Below are 21,844 nucleotides of genomic sequence, written 5' to 3' on the forward strand. Positions count from 1 at the left end.
GTGTTCATAGTTTTAGCATTTTTTTTTTCCCCCCTACTAGGGGTTACTTATCTTGTCTTATTGCATTAAGAGTGCTATTTTGGCTAGGCGAAGTGGCTCACACCTGTAATCCTAGCACTTTGGGAGGCCAGAGCAGGTGGATCACTTGAGCTTACGAGTTTGAGACCAGCCTGGGCAACATGGCGAAACCCCATCTCTACAAAAATGTACCCAGGTGTGATGTCACGCACCTGTGGTCCCAGCTGCTCAGGAGGCTGAGGCAGGAGAATCTCTTGAACCCAGGAGATGGAGGGTTGCAGTGAGCTGAGATCACGCCACTGCACTTCAGCCTGGGCGTGACAGAGTGAGACTCTTGAGAAAAGAGTTCTGTTCCTAGGATTTGGCTAAATTTCCTACTAGGTAAATTTTTTTTTTTTTTTTTGAGACAGAGTTTCACTGTTGTTACCCAGGCTGGAGTGCAATGGAACGATCTTAGCTCACCGCAACCTCCGCCTCCTGGGTTCAAGCGATTCTCCTGCCTCAGCCTCCCGAGTAGCTGGGACTACGGGCGCGCACCACCATGCCCAGCTAATTTTTGTATTTTTAGCAGAGATAGGGTTTCACCATGTTGACCAGGATGGTCTCGATCTCTTGACCTCGTGATCCACTCGCCTCGGCCTCCCAAAGTGCTGGGATTATAGGCATGAACCACCGCGCCCGGCCTCTAGGTACATTTTTTAAAATAAAAAGAGTTCTATGGCCAGGTGCAGTGACACATTCCTGTAATTCCAGAACTTTTGGAGGCTGAGGCAGGCGGATCACCTGAGGTCAGTAGTTCCAGACCAGCCTGGCAAACATGACGAAACCACATCTCTACTAAAAACACAAAATTAGCCAGGCATGCTGGTAGGGACCTGTAATCTCAGATACTGTGGAGGGTGAGGCATGAGAATCGCTTCTACCAGGAGGCAGATATCATAGTGAGCTGAGATCACATACACCGTACTGCATCCTGGGTGACAGAGCAAGACTGTTTCAGAAAAAAGAAAGAAAAGGAAAGAGTTCTATGGCTTCTTGAAAAATATGCTCTAAAGTTTCCAAAGTCATTTATCTATCTATCTATTTATTTATTTATTTTGAGAGACAGGGTCTTACTATGTTGCCCATGCTGGTCTCAAACTCTTGGGCTCAAGTCGTCTGCCTGCCTTGGCCTTCCAAAGTGGGGTTTGGTTCGGTTTGGTTTGGTTTTGAGACAGTCTCATTCTATTGCCTGGGCTGGGGTGCAATGGCATGATCATAGCTCACCACAATCTTGACCTCTCCTGGACTTAGGTAATCCTCCCGCCTCAGCTTCCCAAGTAGCTGGAACTTCAGGCATGCCTTACCATGCCTGGCTAATTTTTTGTGTAGACAAGTGGTATCACTATGTTGCCCAGACTGGTCTCAAACTCCTGGCCTCAAGTGATACTTCTGCCTTGACTGTCCAAAGTGCTGGGATTATAGGCATGAGCCACTGTGCCCAGCCATATATATATATATATATATTTTTTTTTTTTTTTTGACATAGGGGTCTCTCTTTGTCATCTAGGCTGGGGGTGCAGTGGCACCATCTATAGCTCACTGCAGCCTCCACCTCCTGGGCTTAAACGATCCTCCTGCCTTAGCCTCCAGAGTAGTTGGGAACTTCAGGCACACACTACCATGTCTGACTAATTTTATCTTCCTTTTTTGGGGGTAGAGATGGGATCTCACTATGCTGCTTAGGCTGGTCTTAAACAGACCTCATGTAATCCTCCCACTTTGGCCTCCCAAAGTGCTGGGACTGCAAGCATGAGGCACTCCACGTGGTCCTTTTAAAAATTTATTTAGTAAAAAATTACTTATACTTTAGTTTTTAAAAAGTTTAACACATTAAAGATGTAGAGTTGCTAAGAGTAATGGCCATTTATTTATCCTAAGTACCAAGTAATATGTTAATTCCTTTGTACCTGACTGGATCTTTCAAGATCTGCCTACTTCTAAAATTTTGGGCTTAATATTTTTAGAAGGCCACAGATTATAGTGACCTTGTGTGCTCTTTCTAAGGATTCAGTATAATCTGTGAGTCTTTTGCCATCAAATTTTGGCAGTTTATGTAATTGTTCCTGTTGTCTAGTTGTCTTGGTTGTTAGGGAGCCTGTTGACTTTTGAGATTAACACCACTTATACATAAATTAATTATCTGAAAAGGAAGATTTGTTGATTTAAAATCATTGATTTCTTTAGCTTTTGTTTATAACTGGCAAATTGTAAGTGCTTAGTACTATGTTTTTATTTCTAAAAATCGAATCTGGTGTAACATTTCCCCATAATTTTGACTCTTAAAGTATTAAGATCACTTATATAGCAGTCCCTGGCTATGTGATGATAGTGACTCATTGGTGTCCTTTAATGTGTCAGTGAAGTATTAATTATAGATTGAAGTCAGGTTATGAGCCAATAAATGTTTGTTTGGCACTTTGTTGCCGTAAGTGCTGTTGAAAGGTAAAATAATTGGAGTGGTTCAGAAAGCTGTGTTCCCCAAGGCCCTGAGAAAAATTTCACTAAGATGTGCTTGGCTTCAAAAGATCGCTCAACCATGAATTATTAAGGCAATCTTTGTTTTAAAAAAAAGAGTAAAGTGATCTTTGTTTAAAAAAAAATTGGCCAGGCGTGATGGCTTAAGCCTGTAATCCCAGCACTTTGGGAGGCTTAGGTGGGCAGATCACCTGAGGTCAGGAGTTCAAGACCAGCCTAACATGGAGAAACCCAGTCTCTATTAAAAATACAAAATAAGCTGGCTGCGGTGGCACGTGCCTGTAAACCCAGCTACTGGGGAGGCTGAGGCAGGAGAATCACTTGAACCCTGGAGGCGGTGGTTGCGGTAAGCTGAGATCAACTATTGCACTATATCCTGGGCAACAAGAGCGAAACTCCATCTAAAAATAATTTTCTAAAAATGTTACTGTTTAGAGGTTAATTATTTTTGTCTCTTAGTTTAAATAATTCATGTTGTTTGTCAATGCTGCATAGCAGTAATCAGTGTCCATCTCCCTAGTTTAACTGGCACAAGAGCCAAGTGGGGAGGAAAGTACATGCTTGTCGTTGAAGAAGCTACTGTCTTCCTCTTTTCTTGCAGTGGATAACCCAACGAAGTGTATTTTTATTATCACTTAAGTATAGTTTTAGACATTGCTGTAATGTGGCTTTCTTACACTCAGTAAAATAAAACTCATTTTTGTAGCTTTGTAGTGTGTTATTTAAAGCATAACTTCTTAGTTGAAAAAATAATTCTGAAAAATCTAGTAAATAGTTCTTCCAAGGATTTTAAGAATATATTTGTATATGTATGCCTAAGAAAGATGGCTTAGAAACAAGGCAAGTCTTTTTTGTAATGCATACATTTAATGCCAGCTCTTCTTCCTTTTAGACCTGAAACAGTGTTAAAAAATCAAGAAGTAGAATTCGGCAGAAATCGAGAGAGGCTTCAGTTTTTTAAGGTATAAGTGATTCAAGGAAATTTTTGTGTTGTAATACATAAAATAGTGATAGATACAATTTTTGTATCTTTAGTAATTGTTTGTTTTTTTTTTTTTTTTGAGACAGAGTCTTACTCTGTCACCCAGGCTGGAGTCCAGTGGTATGATGTTAGCTCACTGCAACCTCGGCCTCCTGAGTTCAAGCAATTCTCTTGTTTCGGCCTCCCAAGTAACTGGGATTACAGGCACACACCACCACACCTGGCTAATTTTTGTATCTTTACTAGAGACGGGTTTCACCTTTTGACCAGGCTGGTCTCAGACTCCTAGCCTCAGGTGATCCACCCCACTCAGCCTCCCAGAGTACTGGGATTATAGGCGTGAGCCACAGTGCCTGGGCTATTTATTTATTTGAGGAAGAGTCATGCTGTTGCCCAGGCTGGAGTGCAGTGGTGTGATGATCTTGGCTCACTCCGTTTCCTGGGTTCAAGCAATTCTCATGATGCCTCAGCCTCCTGAGTAGCTGGGATTTCAGGCGTGTGCCACTGCCTGGCTACTTTTTGTATTTTTAGTAGAGACGGGGTTTTGCCATGTTGGCCAGGCAGGTCTCAAGCTCTTGGCCTCAAGCAATCTGCTCGCCTCGGCCTCCCACAGTGCTGTGATCACAGGCATGATCCCTCTGCCTGGCCACATTAGTCATTTCTAAAGGCCAGAGCCTTTAGAAAAATGCTTTTGTTCTTCAAATGAAATCTCATTGGAAACCTCATTGTATAAAGAAAGATGAAAACAGTGGCTCTAGTTTAGAAGAGACAGTTTGGAGGGAGGGTCTTGTACATTGAGCCTTTCTTTCTTTCTTCCCATTCCTGAGAATCTTTGGAACACAGCTGAATACTATCATTTGTCTGGACTTCTTGAACATTTTTATTTGACCTAAATTAATTTTGTCTTAATAAAAAATATATTTAGGTTCAGTATCTGTATATTTGTTTTTAAGTCCACGATATAAACTTTGTGTATATCATATTGAACATTAATCAGAATATTTTTAGTGTTAATGTTATAGCTTGTTTGTGAGCACAAATTCATATACTAACATTTGTATTTCTTAAACAAAATACAGTGGAGTTCAAGAGTTTTTAAGAATGTGGCAGTAATCCCTCCTGGAACTGGAATGGCTCATCAAGTAAACTTAGAATATTTGTCAAGAGTGGTATTTGAAGAAAAGGACCTCCTCTTCCCAGACAGTGTAGTCGGCACAGATTCACATATAACGATGGTGAATGGTTTAGGGATTCTGGGGTGGGGTAAGTAAATTACTAATATATTTCATTTCTTTTGGGGTAAGGATGTCACGAACATTTTTGAAAAACATATATTATTGGGTTTCTATAGCCTCTTTGAGGCTCTTGTTTTTTTCATCTGTAGTAGCAATAGCAACAACAAAGTCTTAATCGAGAGTTTGTGATGCTGTTGTAAAAGAGGATTTATGAAAAGAAATTTACACAATGCCTAGCACAGCACTACCATTTGTGAAGTAATTGAAGAATGAGGATGACGATATGTCTACAAAGGTTACTTCTTTTTTTTTTTTTTTTTTTTAGACGGAGTTTTGCTTGTTACCCAGGCTGGAGTGCAATGGCGCGATCTCAGCTCACTGCAACCTCCGCCTCCTGGGTTCAGGCAATTCTCCTGCCTCAGCCTCCTGAGTAGCTGGGATTACAGGCACGTGCCACCGTGCCCAGCTAATTTTTTGTATTTTTAGTAGAGACGGGGTTTCACCATGTTGACCAGGATGGTCTCAATCTCTTGACCTCGTGATCCACCTGCCTCTGCCTCCCAAAGTGCTGGGATTATAGGCATGAGCCACTGCGCCCAGCCCTACAAAGGTTACTTCTTTGTTAAAGGTGCTTCTGTAGCTTCTCCTGGTCTTCTTTATAAGTCTAAATTTCTTACCATTTTATACAAGGCTCTTCACAACGTCTGGTGTTCTTTAGCCATTCATCCATACCCATCTTAGAGACTAGTCATTTCTTTGCTTGTGTGGGATGTCTCTCTTCATTTTTTTGGAGACAGAATCTTGCTCTGTTGCCTAGGGTGGGGTGCAGTAGCTCAGTCTAGGCTCAGTGCAACCTCTGCCTCCTGGATTCAAGTGATTCCTGTGCCTCAGCCTCCCAAGTAGCTGGGACTATAGGCATGTGTCACCACGCCCAGCTAATTTTTGTATTCTTAGTAGAGATGGGGTCTCGCCATGTTGGCCTTGCTGGTCTGGAACTCCTGGCCTCCAGTGATTCACCTGCCTAGGCCTCCCAAAGTGCTGGTAATCCCAGGCACAGCTAGGTGTGCTCTTTTATACCTTGACTTTGCATAGGCTATTACCTCCAGCAGAATGCATTCTGCCGACCATTCCTTTTTGTTGAAATGTAGCTACTTTTAACTCATCCAAGACTGACCTCAGTTATCTTCTGAAAGCCTTAACTCCCCTTGCTGCTGTGTACCTCACTTTGTACTTATTCTTTCACAGGGTGTTATAATTGTTGATTTTTTGTCTTTTTCATTAGACTGAACTTGTTGAAGTTGGCAGGGACTAGATTCTGTTTATATCTGTATCTTGACTATAGTACAGGGCCTAGCATAATGAATACTCAAACTAATATTTTAGCTTGCATATACTTAAAATTAATATTGGCCAGATGAGGTGGCTCACATCTGTAATCCCAGCATTTTGGGAGACTGACATGGGCAGATCACAAGGCCAGGAGTTTGAGACTATCCTGGCCAACATGGTGAAACCCCATCTCTACCAAATACAAAAAATTAGCTGGGTGTGGTGGCGTGTGCCTGTAGTCCCAGCTACTCAGAAGGCTGAGGCAGGGGAATCACTTGAACTCAGGAGGTGGAGGTTGCAGTGAGCCAAGATCATGCCACTGCACTTCAGCCTGGCAACAGACAGAGCAAGACTCCCGTCTCAAAAATACAAAACAAAACAAACAATATTTTACTGTGAATATAAAGTTAAAATAATAGTTTTTCAATCATGTGTGTGGAGTCATTCTTTTGGGAAGGTTTTGGGTTCAGTGTCCGCATTAATAGCAATAGAGGAACTCTGTAAGGTACTGTGTAGGATAAACTCATGAAACACCTAGATATTCAGATGTTACAGAGATAAATTATTTTTAAATATATTGTGCTAATATACCTGTCTTTATTATGTTAGGGGTTGGAGGCATTGAAACAGAAGCAGTTATGCTTGGTCTGCCAGTTTCTCTTATTTTACCAGAGGTTGTTGGATGTGAGTTAACTGGGTCATCAAACCCTTTTGTTACATCCATAGATGTTGTTCTTGGCATTACAAAGGTAAGTTAAAGTAGTGGTAGAGCTCTACAACCTAGTGAACATTATTTTTATATAAATGGAAGAGCCCTATGAGAGCAGGGATTTGGGTTCATTACTTCATCCTCAGGTCTCTGACATTAGCCTTGTCATCCTGGTTATCATAGTAATAACAACAAACATAGCATTAATTTTGTACCAATAAATCAGAGAAACCTGTTGTGTTCACTTCTGTTAGCTCATTTTGTCCTCATAACAAGCCTGTGAGATGGGTACTATTACTATCCTCATTTTAACTCTGAGAAAACTAAGGTACAGTAAGGTTTAGTGACTTAACAGAGGGTCAGAGGGCTGAGTAGTAGAAACAAAGATTCTAACCCAGGCAGTCAGATTATTGAGTCCATTCTCTTAACCATTATACCTTATTAGTACCTTGTTGCCTTAATAAATACTTGTTGACTACATGATTGTTTTTCTTTTTTCTACATGAATTAAAAAAAATGTTTAACAAAAGTTGATTGTATCTTCTTTAATCGAATTATTTGCCCCTTAGAAACTGTTGCTCTACTAAGTAATGCTTTCAAAAACGTGGACTTTAGAAATGTGATGTATCAGATTTTTCTGTTGCTGTTTTAACATTTCTCTGGATTATGTAAAAAACTTTTCTCATAATTTTTAAAATTCTGGCTGCAGGCATTTAATACATACACTGAGCTGCTTAATACATAGGCTCACGGGTTTCCTAGTGAACAATAATTTGTAACTCTTCTTCCTAAATGTCTGGCTTTTACTAACTTTACTTTAGTGATTAAGTCCTATTTTGTTAAATGAATGTACCTGGAAAATGTTCCATGTATAATCCCAATTCAGATCCCAATCTCAGCATTTTTGGTTAGATTATTAATATGAAGGCTTTCAGGATACTCTACAGGGTAAGGAAATGATAATGCCTCCCTTTCAGCATTTAGTATTGATCCTTCTTCCCTAATTAGAAAAGAATTTGGCATCTTGTAAGGAAACGATAATGCCTCCCTCTCAGCAGTTGGTATTGATCCTTCTTCCCTAATTAGAAAAGAATTTGGCATCTTAGAGAAATTATCGATTCAATATATGGAACCAAAAGATCAAGAGGTAAATTGGGAATTACAGGATTATTCCTAAAGGAAAAGAAATATCCCATTATGTTTTTAAAGTAATCAATTCTTTACTTTAGACATCCTGAAATTAATGCTGCTTTTTGGCTTTCACTGGCTTTTTTCCTAACACTATTACTATGTGTTTTTGACAGTTTATTGTTAAAAAAGTTAGTCTATTATGTATGTTTACATTTATTGAATATATTATTACTTTTTTCGAGATCCTTTTCTATTTGTGATCCTTATAAGAGTAATCATGTAATTTTTTTTTTTTTTTATGAAAGCAGCATTTGGTTTGTAATAGCCAATCTGCATTTCTCTCATCCTAAAAAATATAACCATAAATGTAAGGAAACATCTTTACATTTTAAAGTTTGAGTTTTTGTATCTATAAAAAAAGAGTTTGGGCTTAATATTATTCATAGATTGAGGATAGTTTCACTCTTAGTCACCTCCTTACTCACTCTCCCTATACCAATCTGAGACTATTTTACAATTTAGAAAAGACAGTAGCTGGTTGGGTTACTCGATAGTATAATAACCAAGAAAAATAATTTTAGAAGGAATTAAGTTTGAAACTACATGTTAACAAATTCTACCAAAATGGAATTTGTGTGTAATTAAAGATGCTGTAAACATTTTGGCCAGTAGTTATAATTTGAAAAATTTTATAGCCAGTATATAATTTTTTATTTGAATATACAGCTTCATCTGTCTACTAGTGTTTCATTAAGTCTACAATGCAATCAGTTGTTAGCAAATACCACTGTTCTATGCACTGCTAAGAAAGAATAAGAGGCTGTGCACAGTGGCTCACACCTGTAATCCCAGCAGTTTAGGAGGCCAAGGCAGGAATATCACTTGAGACCAGAAGTTCAAGATCAGCTTGGTCAACATTGTAAGATCCTGTCTCTACAAAAAAAAAATTTAAACATTAGCTGGGTGTGGTGGCATATGCCTGTAGTTCCAGCTACAAGGAGGCTGAGGTTGGAGGATTGCTAGAGCCGAGGTGTTAGAAGCTGTAGTGAGCTGTGACCACATCACTGCACTCCAGCCTGGGTAACAGTGAGACCCTGTTTCTAAAAGAAAGAAAAGGGGCTGCCAGCCAAACAGACACACTATTGAGTTGATTTACCCTGATTTCAAAGACATGAAAATGTTAATCATAGCCACCTTGAGTTTTCAGGCCTTTTCTATCCTGATTAACAGTGACATTGAACCATTCTTCTGTTGACTCCTCATGTTAAATATCCACAAAAGCAGAATGAGTTGATGTTTCATAAAAACGATGAAAGATCGCATTCCTTCACCATTGCTAGTACTGGTTAGAAATTGTATTTTATAGTTTTCAGATAATCTTTGCTAATTTTGTGTATATTTCTGTGTATCCCTTATATAGCACCTCAGGCAAGTAGGAGTGGCTGGGAAGTTTGTTGAGTTTTTTGGAAGTGGAGTTTCACAATTATCTATAGCTGATCGAACTACAATAGCAAACATGTGTCCGGAATATGGTGCTATCCTCAGCTTTTTCCCTGTGGACAATGTGACATTAAAACATTTAGAGCATACAGGTAAGATAAAAGATCATTAGAATAAACATGTTACATTTCCAATGTGTTTGATAATATTTTATAAATTACTACCTTATACATGTTATTTAGTATTCACAAAATTATTACATTTTGTTGAAATGACTGTCAAGTAAACATCAGATGTCTTTAAAGAGTGTTGTGTCCTCAAACCCTAGTTCTCTGTGACCCATTGAAAGCAATTTAAAGGAATTATTTAAACCATTGATCCTAACTTGACAGTTTCCCCATAATGATGGATAACTTCACCTCCACTTAGGGGTCAGAGATTGCAGTTTAATGGAAGTCAGCCTTAAACATATTCACAGCAGTTCTTCTACAACCAAGAGTAGAGGAGCTGTCAGACAAAGGGGATTGGGAATCAGTCTTCTATCTAAAGAAGCGGAAGCACAAAATTTTGCAAAAAACAGCATAGGACCATAGGTTCTAAATCTTTTTGTAGCCTGATTAACTAGGAATTTTGACTACTCATCTGTTAATATTGAAATAGAAGGTACCTACAAAACAGGATATGTTATTTCATAACGCTGCTATTTAAAAAGGAAGATCTCCTTTTTAATCTCTAGTGGAGTGATCATTGTTGACTTGCTCATTTCTAAGTTTAGATATATATTTGGAGGATATATTCTAGTATTCTTCAGTGTGGGGGCAGATTATTATGTTAGTGAATCAAACAGCAAAATTGATGAATGAGCCCCCCAAAATGCAAAACTTTTGCATTTGAGTTGGTAGAACATCCAAAGTAGAAATGGTTAGAAGTGCCTTATTTCTTGCATATTAATCTTGAATTAAGGTTTTAGTGATCCTATGTAACAAATTATCCTACAAGTTGTGGCTTGCACAAGTAATAATTATTAGCTCATGGTTTCAGTGGGTCAGTAATTCAAACAGGACACAGTGGGGACAGCTCATCTCTGTTTCATGTCTTTGGCCTCAGCTGCAAGATTTGAAAGGCAGGGCCTGGAATCGTGAAGGCTTGTTCTGCTTGTATGTCTGACAGCAAATTATGAGCTGTCAGCTGGGGACTTCGGTAAGGCTGTCAAGCAAAACACCCTCCTGTGGTTTCTCTGGGTAGTCTGGGCTTTCTCACATGGTACAGTCTCAAGGATTAGGAGAAAGAGAAATGTAAATGAATATGTAAATAGTATTTGTTGTCTTGCTCATCACTGGAATTCAGTACCCTTTCTCCCAAAGATTTCAGAATTCCTTACTGAAGTCAGGCCCAGTGTCTCACACATGATCCTAGCACTTTGGGAGGTTGGGGGCAGGAGGATTGGATGAGAATCTCATGAGACCAGGAGTGTGAGACATAGCAAGACCTTCCTCTCTACAGGAAAATTAAAAACTAGCGAGGTGTGGCAGTACACACTTGCAGTCGAAGCTACTTGGGAGGTTAAGGCGGGAGAATGACTTGAACCCAGGAGTTCAAAGTTTCATTGAGCTATGATGGCACCACTGTACTCCAGCCTTGGTGACAGCAGTGAGACCCTGTTTCTAGAAATAATTTATTGGCAGGGTGTGGTGGCTCATACCCAAAATCCCAGCCCTTTAGGAGGCCAAGGCAGGAGGATCACTTGAGACTATCCTAGTCAAACAAGATCCTCATTTGTACAAAACATTTGTAAAAAAGATTAACCAGGCACAGTGGTATGTACCTATAGTCACAGCTGCTTGGGAAGCTGACATGGGAGGATTGCTTGAGCTCAGGAGGTCAAGGCTGCAGTGAATTGTGATTGCAGCACTGTGCTCTAGCCTGGGCAACAAAGTGAAACCTAGTCTGAAAAAAATAATAAGTAAATAAATTTCTCACTGCATTTTGTTCATCTTCGTTTTAGGTTTTAGCAAAGCCAAACTCGAGTCAATGGAAACATACCTTAAAGCTGTGAAATTGTTTCGAAATGACCAGAATTCTTCAGGAGAACCTGAATACTCCCAGGTATTTGCAGAATAACCCACCTAGTAAAGAGTGTAAATTGTGGGCCTGGTATGGTATAATCCCAGTGCTTTGGAAGACCAGGGTGGGTTGATTGAGGTCAAGAGTTTGAGGCCAGCCTGGGCAACATGATAAAATCCTGTCTCTGCAAAACTGTGTAAACATTAGCTGGGCATGGCTTGCGCCTGTAGTGCCAGCTACTAGGGATGCTGAGGTGGGAGGATCACTTGAGCCTGGGGGGTGGAAGTTGCAGTGAGCTGAGATCATGCCACTGTACTCCAGCCTAGGTGACAGAGTGAGACTTGTGTCAAAAAGAATAAAAAGTAAATTCCGTAGTGCCTGACCACCTGGGTTTGAATCCGAGCTCTAAGATACGTTAGCTGTATAACCTTGGGCAATTTATTTAGCCTTTCTGCCTCAGTTTTCTCACCTGTTAGATATGACAGTAATATCTGCCTCTAAGGATTCTTAGATAGATTAAACACAAATTCATAGAATAGTTCCAGACACATAGTAAGAGCTCAAAAAGGGTAGCTAATCTTTTTGTTTTGCTTTTTGTGACAGAGTCCAACTCTCTCACCAGGCTGGAATGCAGTGGCACAATCATGGCTCACTGCAGCCTCAACCTCTGGGCTCAAGCAGTCCTCCCACCTTGGCCTCCCAAAGTGCTAAGATTACAGGCATGAGCTACCACCATGTCTAGTCCCCTTTTTGTTTTAATACTATTATTATTATTTAATGTTATTATTTTTCAAGACACTTGGCAGGGCCTCATTTTACTGCCCAGGCTGGTCTCAAACTCCTGGCTTCAAGGGATCCTCTGGCCTTAGCCTCCCAAAGTGCTGGGAGCCACTGGGCCTGGCTAAAGGGGTAGCTATTATTATTATTATTTAAGTAATGTTATTATAGCCCATTGCTTTTATTTTATTCATTAATTTTACATAGAGTTTTATTGTGAATTTTGTAATATTTTATGAGGCCTAGTTGTAGTTTTTGGGGATTTTTTTTTAATAGAGAAAGACCCCAGGCTGGTCATCATTTTTTTTTTTTTAAATTTAAGTTCTGGGGTACATGTGCAGATCATGCAGGATTGTTACATAAGTATACACATGCCATGGTGGTTTGCTGTATCTATCCTAGCTATCCCTCCCCCAGCTCCTCCATTCCCCAGCAGGCCCTGGTGTGTGATGTTCCCTTTCCTGTGTCCGTGTGTTCTCATTGTTAACACCCACTTATGAGTGAGAACATGCAGTGTTTGGTTTTCTGTTCCTGTGTCAGTCTGCTGACAATGATGGTTTCCAGCTTCATCTGTGTCCCTGCAAAGAACATGAACTCATCCTTTTCTGTGACTGCATAGTATTCCATGTTATATATGTGCCACATTTTCTTTATCCAGTCTATCATTGATCAGCATTTGGGTTGGTTCCAGGTCTTTGCTGTTGTAAACAGTGCCCCAGTGAACATACGTGTGCATGTGTCTTTATAATAGAATGATTTATAATCATTTGGGTATATACCCAGTAATGGGATTGCTGGGTCAAATGGTATTTCTAGTTCTAGATCCTTGAGGAATCACCACACTGTCTTCCACATTGGTTGAACTAATTTACACTCCCACCAACAGTGTAACCACCAACATCTTAAAAAAAGCATCTATTTCTCCACATCCTCTCCAGCGTCTGTTGTCTTCAGATTTTAATGATCGCTATTCTAACTGGCGTGAGATGGTATCTCATTGTGGTTTTGATTTGCATTTCTCTAATGACCAATGATGATGAGCATTTTTTCATATGTTTGTTGGTCACATAAATGTCTTCTTTTGAAAAGTATCTGTTCATATCCTTTGAACACTTTCTGATGGGGTTGTTTGTTGTTTTCTTGTAAATTTGTTTAAGTTCTTTGTAGAAAACATTTTTTTGTAAGAAATGGCCAGGCATGGTGGTGTGCGCCTGTGTTCCCAGCTACTTGAGAGATTGAGGGGCAGGATTTTTTGAGCCTGGGAGTGTGAGGCTGAAGTGAGCCATAATTGTGCCATTGCACTCAAACTTGGGTGACAGATTAAGACCCTGTCTCAAAAAAACAAAACAAAACTGTATATTTCAGGCATTTCAACTACATTCACCTCGTTATGCAAAACACTGCTTGAAATTTTACCTCTTGTAAAACTAAAACTCAATATGCGTTAAATAACATTTACCCATTTTATGCTGTCTTTAGCCCTTGACAAACACCATTTCACATTCTGTTTTTATGAGTGTGACTATTTTATATCTCATATAAGTGAAATCATAACATCCATCATTTTGTTACTGGCTTATTTCATTTGAAATATATTCTTAACGTGCATCTTTAAATGTCACAAGATATTTTTTTTAAGACAATAATATTTCATCATATTAAATATGTCTTCAAGGGTAAAAAAAAAAAGTTCTTTGTAGATTCTGGGTATTAGCCCTTTGTCAGATGGGTAGGTTGCAAAAATGTTTTCACATTCTGTTGGTTGCCAGTTCACTCTAATGATAGTTACTTTAGCTGTGCAGAAGCTCTTAAGTTTAATTAGATCCCATTTGTCTATTTTGGCTTTTGTTGTTATGCCTAGGCTGGTCTTAAACTTCTGGCTTTAAGCAATCCCTCCTGCCTTGGCCTCCCAAATTGCGGGGATTACAGATGTGAACCACCCATGCCCAGCCTATGAAGTCCAATTTTTTAGTGTTTAAAATGATCATAGTGACTCTTATTTCTTTGCTCTAATTTATTTCTACTTTATGATAAGAGTAATATCTTCCTCCAGAATAATCAGTTTTGACGTTACCTTCATCTGGTTCACTTGTATATTTTGCAAAATTCCATTATTAATGATATACACCATTATGCAGTCTTACATGTTAAAGGCATTTTACAATTTAAGTAAATATTTACCTGAAATTAGCCAGGAGTAGTGGCACACTCCTGTGGTTCCAGATATTCAGGAGGCGAGTGGGGACGATAGCTTGAGGCCAGGAGGTCAAGGCTGCAGTGAGTTATGGTCTTGCCACTGCATCTAGCCTGGGTGACAGAGTGAGACCCTGTCTTAAAAAAAAAATATATATATATATATATATATATATATATATATAATCTGTTGGAAATTTATATTAAAATAGGTAGAATTCACTTCCAGGGAAGTCAATTTTAATAAAATTCATTTTCTAGGAGGGTGTCAGTGATATCTAACAACATGGTTTCACAGGTTTGGTTAACTGTTAAGGTATTTTTTGTGGGGAAATGTATTGTCTTGCCCATCTTCACTTTTCCTCATAGCATGTTCCTGTCTGGCATTATTTATTTATTGGTGTACTGTTTGTCTAGAATACAAGTAAGCTCCCTGACTAAAATACAAGTCAACTCCATGAGGACAGGAACTTTGGTTTGGTATTGTATCCCCAGCTTCTAGAAAAATGCCTGGTACACAGTAGATATTCAGTAAACATGTTAGGTGAATAAATGAATACATATAACCATATTGAAGGGCCAGCATAGGACCCATAGAAATTGAATTTGTGTGCTACATTGGGCAAATCTTTTTACTTCTGATCATTTTTTAATCACTTTCACCTTTATTTGTTAAATCTAGTGCTTTGTCCACTTTTTTTTCCTTGTTCACATTTTTTTTTTTTTTTTTGGGAGACAGTGTCTTGCTCTGTCGCCCAGGCTGGAGTACAGTGACATGATCTCTGCTCACTGCAACCTCCGCCTCCTGGGTTCAAGCAGTTCCCTGCCTCAGCCTCCTGAGTAGCTGAGATTACAAGCATGTACCACCGTGCTTGGCTATTTTTGTATTTTTAGTAGAGATGGAGTTTCACCATCTTGGCCAGGCTGGTCTTGAATTCTTGACCTCGTGATCCACCTGCCTCGGCCTCACAAAGTGCTGGGATTACAGGTGTGAGCCACCGTGCCTGACCTCTTGTTCACATTTTTTAAAATACATAAACGGAAAGAATAAGAAAAATGGGAAAACTTGGTTGGTAGAATAAAATGGAGTAAATGTGCCTGTTAAAAATCCTTGGCTAGGTGCAGTGGCTCACACCCTTAATCCCAGCACTTTGTAGGCCAAGGCAGGCAGATCACCTGAGGTCAGGAGTTCAAGACCAGCCTGGGCAAGATGGTGAAACCCTTTCTCTAGTAAAAATACACACATGTGCGCGTGTGCGCATGCCAGGTGCTGTAGTGGGTGCCTGTAATCCCAGCTACTCAGGAGGCTGAGGCACAAGAATCGTTTGAACCCAGGAGGCAGAGATTGCAGTGAGCTGAGATGATACCAGTGCACTTGAGCCTGGGTAACAGAGAGAGACACTGTCTTTAAAAAAGAAAAAAATCCTCACCAGGCCAAGTGTGGTGGCTCATGCCTATAATTAGAACCCTTTGGTAGGCCAAGGTAAGAGGATTACATAAAGGCCAGAAGTTCAAGACCAGCATCATAAACAAGAACCCATCCCTACCATAAAGGGATGGATGGCTTGAGTCCATGAGTTTGAAGCTGCAGTGAGCTATGAGCATCACTGCACTCCAGCCTTGGGAGATAGCAAGACCTGCCCAGGCTGGAGTGCAGTGGTGCAATCTTGGCTCACTGCAACCTCCACTTCCCCAGCCCAGACGATTCTCCTGCCTCAGCCTCCTGAGTGATTGGGATTACAGGGACACACTACCATGCCCGGCTATGTTTTGTATTTTTAGTAGAGATGGGGTTTTACCATGTTGGCTAGGCTGGTCTCAAATTCCTGACCTGAAGTGTTCCACCCGCCTCAGCCTTCCAGAGTGCTGGGATTACAGGCATGAACCACCGCACCTGGCTGAAGACCCTGTTTCTAAAGAAAAAGTGAAAACAAACCTGACTGTATAAAGAAATAAAACTAAAATCATTAAGATACTGATTTCAAGAGAAACGTATTAAATGTATAATTATGGGCAATGAGCAGGATCGCCTGAATCCATTAAATCAAAGTATAAGTAAACCAGGTGTGGTTGCTTATGCATGTAATCCCAACACTTTGGGAGGCTGTGGTGGAGGATTGCTTTAGCTCAGGACCAACCTAGGCAACCTAGTGAGACCTTGTCTCTACTAAAATTCTATTAGCTAGGCATGGTGGTGCATGCCTGTAGTCCCAGCTACTTGGGGTGGAGGATCACTTGAGCCCAGGAGGTTGAGGCTGTAGTTAGCCCTGATTGTGCCGGTGTGCTCCAGCCTGGGCAACAGAGTGAGAACCTTTCTCAATAAAAGTAATAATAAATAAGTGTAAGTTAGTTGGATCAGTCAGAATAAACATGGATATAAAATAATGATGAAAGCCATGATGAAAAGTTTCAAATTGGTTATATTCACATAAATGCATGAAGGAAATGGTAGAAATACCAGAAGAAATAAATAGAAATCTAGTTGGGAAGTGGGATTTTTAACAAAATCCAGTTTCCTAACCAAGGAATAATAGCCTGGGCTGTAGCAGGCTGGGCAGTGAAACCCTCTGCAACTCTACTTTGTTTCTTCAGCACCCTCTAGTGACCAGTCTTCACATTGTGTGCTGACAACAGAGAAATGTTTCCTAACCGTTTACCTCTGTGATCACAGAGCTGGCAAAGGAGGGTGGATTTGGAGCTCAGGGGCAATAAGTTGATAGCTGACACACGCATCTAGCTTATCATTGGACATCTGTTAAGACAGTGTTTATCTTTGTGGGAAAACACACTTGGGGGAAACCACAGGTTTTATATATACAGTACAGTTACTGTTGTGGTAGTTTAATTGCATTCTAATCTAGTCTTTTAGCAAATTTTCATGTTTCATACATTTAAATGGGTTTGTTTTTTTGTTTTTGAGACAGAGTCACACTGGTGCCCAGGCTGGAGTGCAGTGGCGCGATCTCAGCTCACTGCAACCTCCGCTTCCTGGTTTCAAGTGATTGTCCTGTCTCAGCCTCCGGAGTAGCTGGAACTACAGACGCATGCCACCACACACACTAATATTTTATGGTGAGATGGGGTTTCATCATGTTCACCAGGATGGTCTCAATTCCCTGACTTCAAGATTCACCCGCCTCAGCCTCCCAAAATGCTGGAATTACAGGCGTGAGCCACCATGCCTGGCCATGGGCTTGTTTTAAGATCTTTATTTCTTGGGGTTGAGTTGATGTGTTACACCATTAAAATAAATATGAGTATACTCATTCTGCTTTAGAAAGTAATGCTTGAGGTTGGGCGCAGTGGCTCAGGCCTGTAATCCCAGTGCTTTGGGAGGCCAAGGTGGGCAGATCACAAGATCAAGAGATTGAGACCATCCTAGTCAACATGGTGAAACCCCGTCTCTACTAAAAATACAAAAATCAGCCAGGCATGGTGGTGCGTGCCTGTAGTTCAGCTACTTGAGAGGCTGAGACAGGAGAATCGCTTGAACCTGGGAGGTGGAGGTTGCAGTGAGCCAAGATTGTGCCACTGCTCTTTAGCCTGGAGGCAGAGTGAGACCGTCTCAAAAACAAAACAAAACAAAAGTAATGCTTGAATTGGAATCTATAGTAAGGAAATTTCTTGTTCTTTCTCTTTCTCATTTCCTAGGTGATCCAGATTAATCTGAATTCAATAGTTCCATCTGTTAGTGGTCCAAAAAGACCTCAGGATAGAGTTGCTGTGACAGATATGAAAAGTGATTTCCAGGCTTGCTTAAATGAAAAGGTAGGTTACTTTATTGTTATCCGTGTTTGTCAACATGCTTTGTGCTAAGTAGTAAAGAACTAACAAAGTGACCCATAAACTCAGTTCACTGCTGTGCTTTATATATTATGGCACACACCAGCAGCCCCCTTATTTTCCTGCTGGCTGATGTGCAAGTCAGTCATTTGGTAAGCTTACTACTCCCAGTTCCATTGTGAGGATCAGAGATTGATTGTGTCTATTTAAATTAAAATTATATAAAATTTTAAATTGAGTTTCTTAAGTCACAGTAGTCTCATTTTTAAATGCTGAATAGCTACATATGGCTCTTGTATTGATGAACAGCATAGGTAAATGAATATTTACATCATCACAGAAACTTTTTTTTTTTGAGATTGGGTCTCACTCTGTTGCCCAGGCTGGAGTGCAGTTGTGCAATCTCGGCTCACTGCAACCTGCCCCTCCTGGGTTCAAACAATTCTCCTGCCTAGAATTTGGCTTTCCTTTTAGAGCCTTTCTTTTTATGATTTCTTGACTTTTTGTTCAAAGTGTTAAACTTGTATAAAAACAAAATAGTCTGCTGAATTGCCATATACCTGTCACTTAGCTCAATAATTACCAACTTATAGTCAATCTTGTTCGTCTATACTGCACTAACACACATAGGATCCCTTTGGAGCAAATCTTCAGGGTCATATTAACAGAAAAAAGTTAGTCCCATCTCTTGAGAATTACTGTAAGCAGGCATGATGAAGAACAACAAAGCCAAATAAGATCTGGATTGTGGGTGGGTGGCTGGCCTCGCTTAGTAGATAAAAGTTTTGCTTGAGAACATCACCAGACTCCTGTCGTGCCCATGCAGATTCATGCTTCAGCTGAATTACAACTACTGAATGTTATGGGCCTTCAGCATCACTCACAAATAGGATTTTTAATGTTAAGTCATCAAATGTCAGGTGTCTGCTATGTTTTCTGTTGGTCTTTTGTTCTGTACATACCCAGAATATTTAGTTTATATTTTTGTGGAAATTTGTATAGGTAGGATTTAAAGGCTTCCAAATTGCAGCTGAAAAACAAAAGGATATTGTCTCCATTCATTATGAAGGAAGTGAATATAAGCTATCTCATGGATCAGTGGTCATTGCTGCAGTTATCAGTTGTACCAATAATTGCAATCCATCTGTCATGCTTGCTGCAGGTAGGTTGTGGTTTATGGCCATACATTTTTTTTCCACAAAATTATTGTTAGCTTTTCTGTTATATTAACTTTTTGTTTCTTAGATATGCATGAATATCAGTGTCTACATTTGATATTGAGAGACTTTCTAATATTTTAATTAGGTCTTAAGGAGCCTGAGTTTAATTTATGTTACTAATTTTGTTTTTATTACACAGAAGGTAAATTTACTGTTTACTATAACTTACCTATCAATTAATTTTAGGTTGTATTTGCCTCTCTTGTAACTTAGAAGTATCGTTAATTAGCAGGTATTTCTTGATTATCTAGAAATTAGCCATAACAGTGTGGTAGATTTCATTAAAAATTATAAAGGTAGTAAAAGATCATTGTCTTGGCAAGGATTGTAAATGAAGTCAATTCGTATACCCATTGGAACAATTCCTTAGTTGTATAAAACCATATTGTGATTATGACTTAAAAAATGGTTCAGTGTAGGAAAAAAAAGAAAAAGAGAAGAAAGAGAAAAAAATATTTTGTTAATATCTACTTAAATGTGCATCGTTTGTTTCCATTTGTGTGAATGTCATCTGCCTGTATCTTAATAATTTTCAACATAAAGACTAGTATATTTACTGCAATTTTAAATTTGTCATAAATGAAGCAAATTAGTAGAACAAAGTGGACAAAATAATGACAATAAGTTTATAAATTCAGACTTTTACTCCAATCTGAATTGGAGATGAAATCTGTTAAATTATTTCTCACCTTCTACTTTGAGTGAAAGAGGGAAAGAAATGTTGCCATAATAAATCATTGTTTGTTGGCTGTGCAGGTCTTTTGGCTAAAAAGGCTGTGGAAGCTGGTCTGCATGTTAAACCTTACATAAGAACAAGTTTATCTCCAGGCAGTGGGATGGTTACACATTACCTCAGTTCAAGTGGAGTATTACCATATCTCAGCAAGCTTGGGTAAGTGGCAGCTGTCTCTCTATACTGATGTTGGTGTTCAGTAGGTACTGAAGCTGCTTGTTTGAGCCTTTCATATACAAAGAGAAGACAGAAAAAATATGCTTTAGTTTTACTTGCTACCTTGCCATTACCATACAATTTTCGAAGCCTTATCACTCAGGAAACACTTATTGGCCATATCAACTGAGCAAAACACCACGTTGGATACGTAGAAGTAGGAGATGTGGTCTTAGCTTCAGGATACTTAGTAGGAAAGACAAGTACAACCACCTAACAGTCGCAGTATAAGGAACAATACCAAGTATACACAATTTCTGTGAGTTGCGTAGGTCAGTTCCGAAAAGAAAGAAATCTTATTGTTTGCATTTATTAGCTGAAAATTGTCTTAATTTTAGTTTTATGAGGTTATTGGATCTGTAATACATAAGTTTAAATTGTCCCTGAACTTTGGAGAAAGTAATGCGTTTTTAATGTAATCATAAACAATTGATGCTAGTTGTGTGGGGATTTTTTTGTTTTTGAGACAGTGTCTTGCTCTGTTGCCCACACTGGAGTGCAGTAATGCAATCACAGCTTATTGCAGCCTCAACCTCCTAGGCTCAAGCAGTCCTCCTGCCTTAGCCTCCTGAGTAGCTGGACTACAGGTGTGTACCACCACATGCAGCTAATTTTTGTATTTTTAGTAGAGACAGTTTCGCCATGTTGGCCAGGCTCATCTCAAATGCCTTGCCTCAAGTGATCCACTCGTCTCAGCCCCGCAAAGTCCTGGGATTACAGGCCTGAGCCACCACACCCAGGCTAGTTGTGTTTTCATTGTGTATTTTGGAACATATGAGTCATCAATTCCTGTGCAAAACTGATGAATTTTAGATTTTTTGCTTTTAGAATATTATCTGTAAGTAATTTAGAGGATTATACCAGTAATCTTTTAGTTATATCATCTTGGATTTATTGTCAAGGACTCTTCTTGGGTTTAATTGGTTGATAATTAAGCTCTGATTTACTCCTATCAGAGTGCCCAATTAACCTCTTTTGGGACCTTTGGTGAGGTTATTATAGCCAGGTCCTCTGATACTTTACATTTTAAACCCCTTGGATGGAAGTACACTATCAATTGTTTTAAAAGGTCATGTTATATTCCTAGCAAGTAGTATTTGAGAAGTTTTCTTGTACTGTTTCTTAAGTGCTGTTAAGGCTCTTCAAAGGTTTACATTCACTGCAAATAGCATGCCTGAGAGTTAGACTTGATTGCTCAGAATGTTGTGAAAGGAACATATTGTTGAAGATTAAACCATGTGTCATGAATAGTCTTTTAAGTAATCTTATTACAGAGGTGGAAATAGAAGATAAAACTTGTCCTTTCTCTATAAATGCTGTGATGTGCTATTCAATCACTTTTTTTAATGCAGATTTGAAATAGTTGGCTATGGATGTTCAACATGTGTGGGAAATACAGCACCCTTATCAGAAGCAGTTTTGAATGCAGTAAAACAGGTAAAATGTTTGGATTGGCAAGATATCTAAGTGATTTTCTTAATTATGTTTTGTTATTAA

General features: G+C 39.4%; 1 protein-coding gene and 1 pseudogene across 2 annotated transcripts in view; one reads left to right on the plus strand and one right to left on the minus strand.

Annotated features, from left to right (window-relative positions):
* Positions 1-21,844, minus strand: part of LOC128928755 (uncharacterized) — a 108,809-nt pseudogene that overhangs the window by 73,266 nt on the left and 13,699 nt on the right.
* The window catches only part of IREB2 (iron responsive element binding protein 2), a 61,861-nt gene that overhangs the window by 26,689 nt on the left and 13,328 nt on the right, over positions 1-21,844 (plus strand). For both annotated transcript variants that reach the window (XM_078334018.1, XM_002759844.7), the window contains 9 exons: positions 3,428-3,497; positions 4,597-4,780; positions 6,691-6,830; positions 9,342-9,513; positions 11,367-11,467; positions 18,047-18,163; positions 19,181-19,340; positions 20,155-20,290; positions 21,700-21,784. In XM_078334018.1, coding sequence (XP_078190144.1) covers positions 3,428-3,497; positions 4,597-4,780; positions 6,691-6,830; positions 9,342-9,513; positions 11,367-11,467; positions 18,047-18,163; positions 19,181-19,340; positions 20,155-20,290; positions 21,700-21,784 — 1,165 coding nt within the window. The remainder of the gene's footprint in view (positions 1-3,427; positions 3,498-4,596; positions 4,781-6,690; positions 6,831-9,341; positions 9,514-11,366; positions 11,468-18,046; positions 18,164-19,180; positions 19,341-20,154; positions 20,291-21,699; positions 21,785-21,844) is intronic.

Source organism: Callithrix jacchus, chromosome 8 (genome assembly GCF_049354715.1).
Source record: "Callithrix jacchus isolate 240 chromosome 8, calJac240_pri, whole genome shotgun sequence".
NCBI classification, from domain to species: Eukaryota; Metazoa; Chordata; class Mammalia; order Primates; family Cebidae; genus Callithrix; species Callithrix jacchus.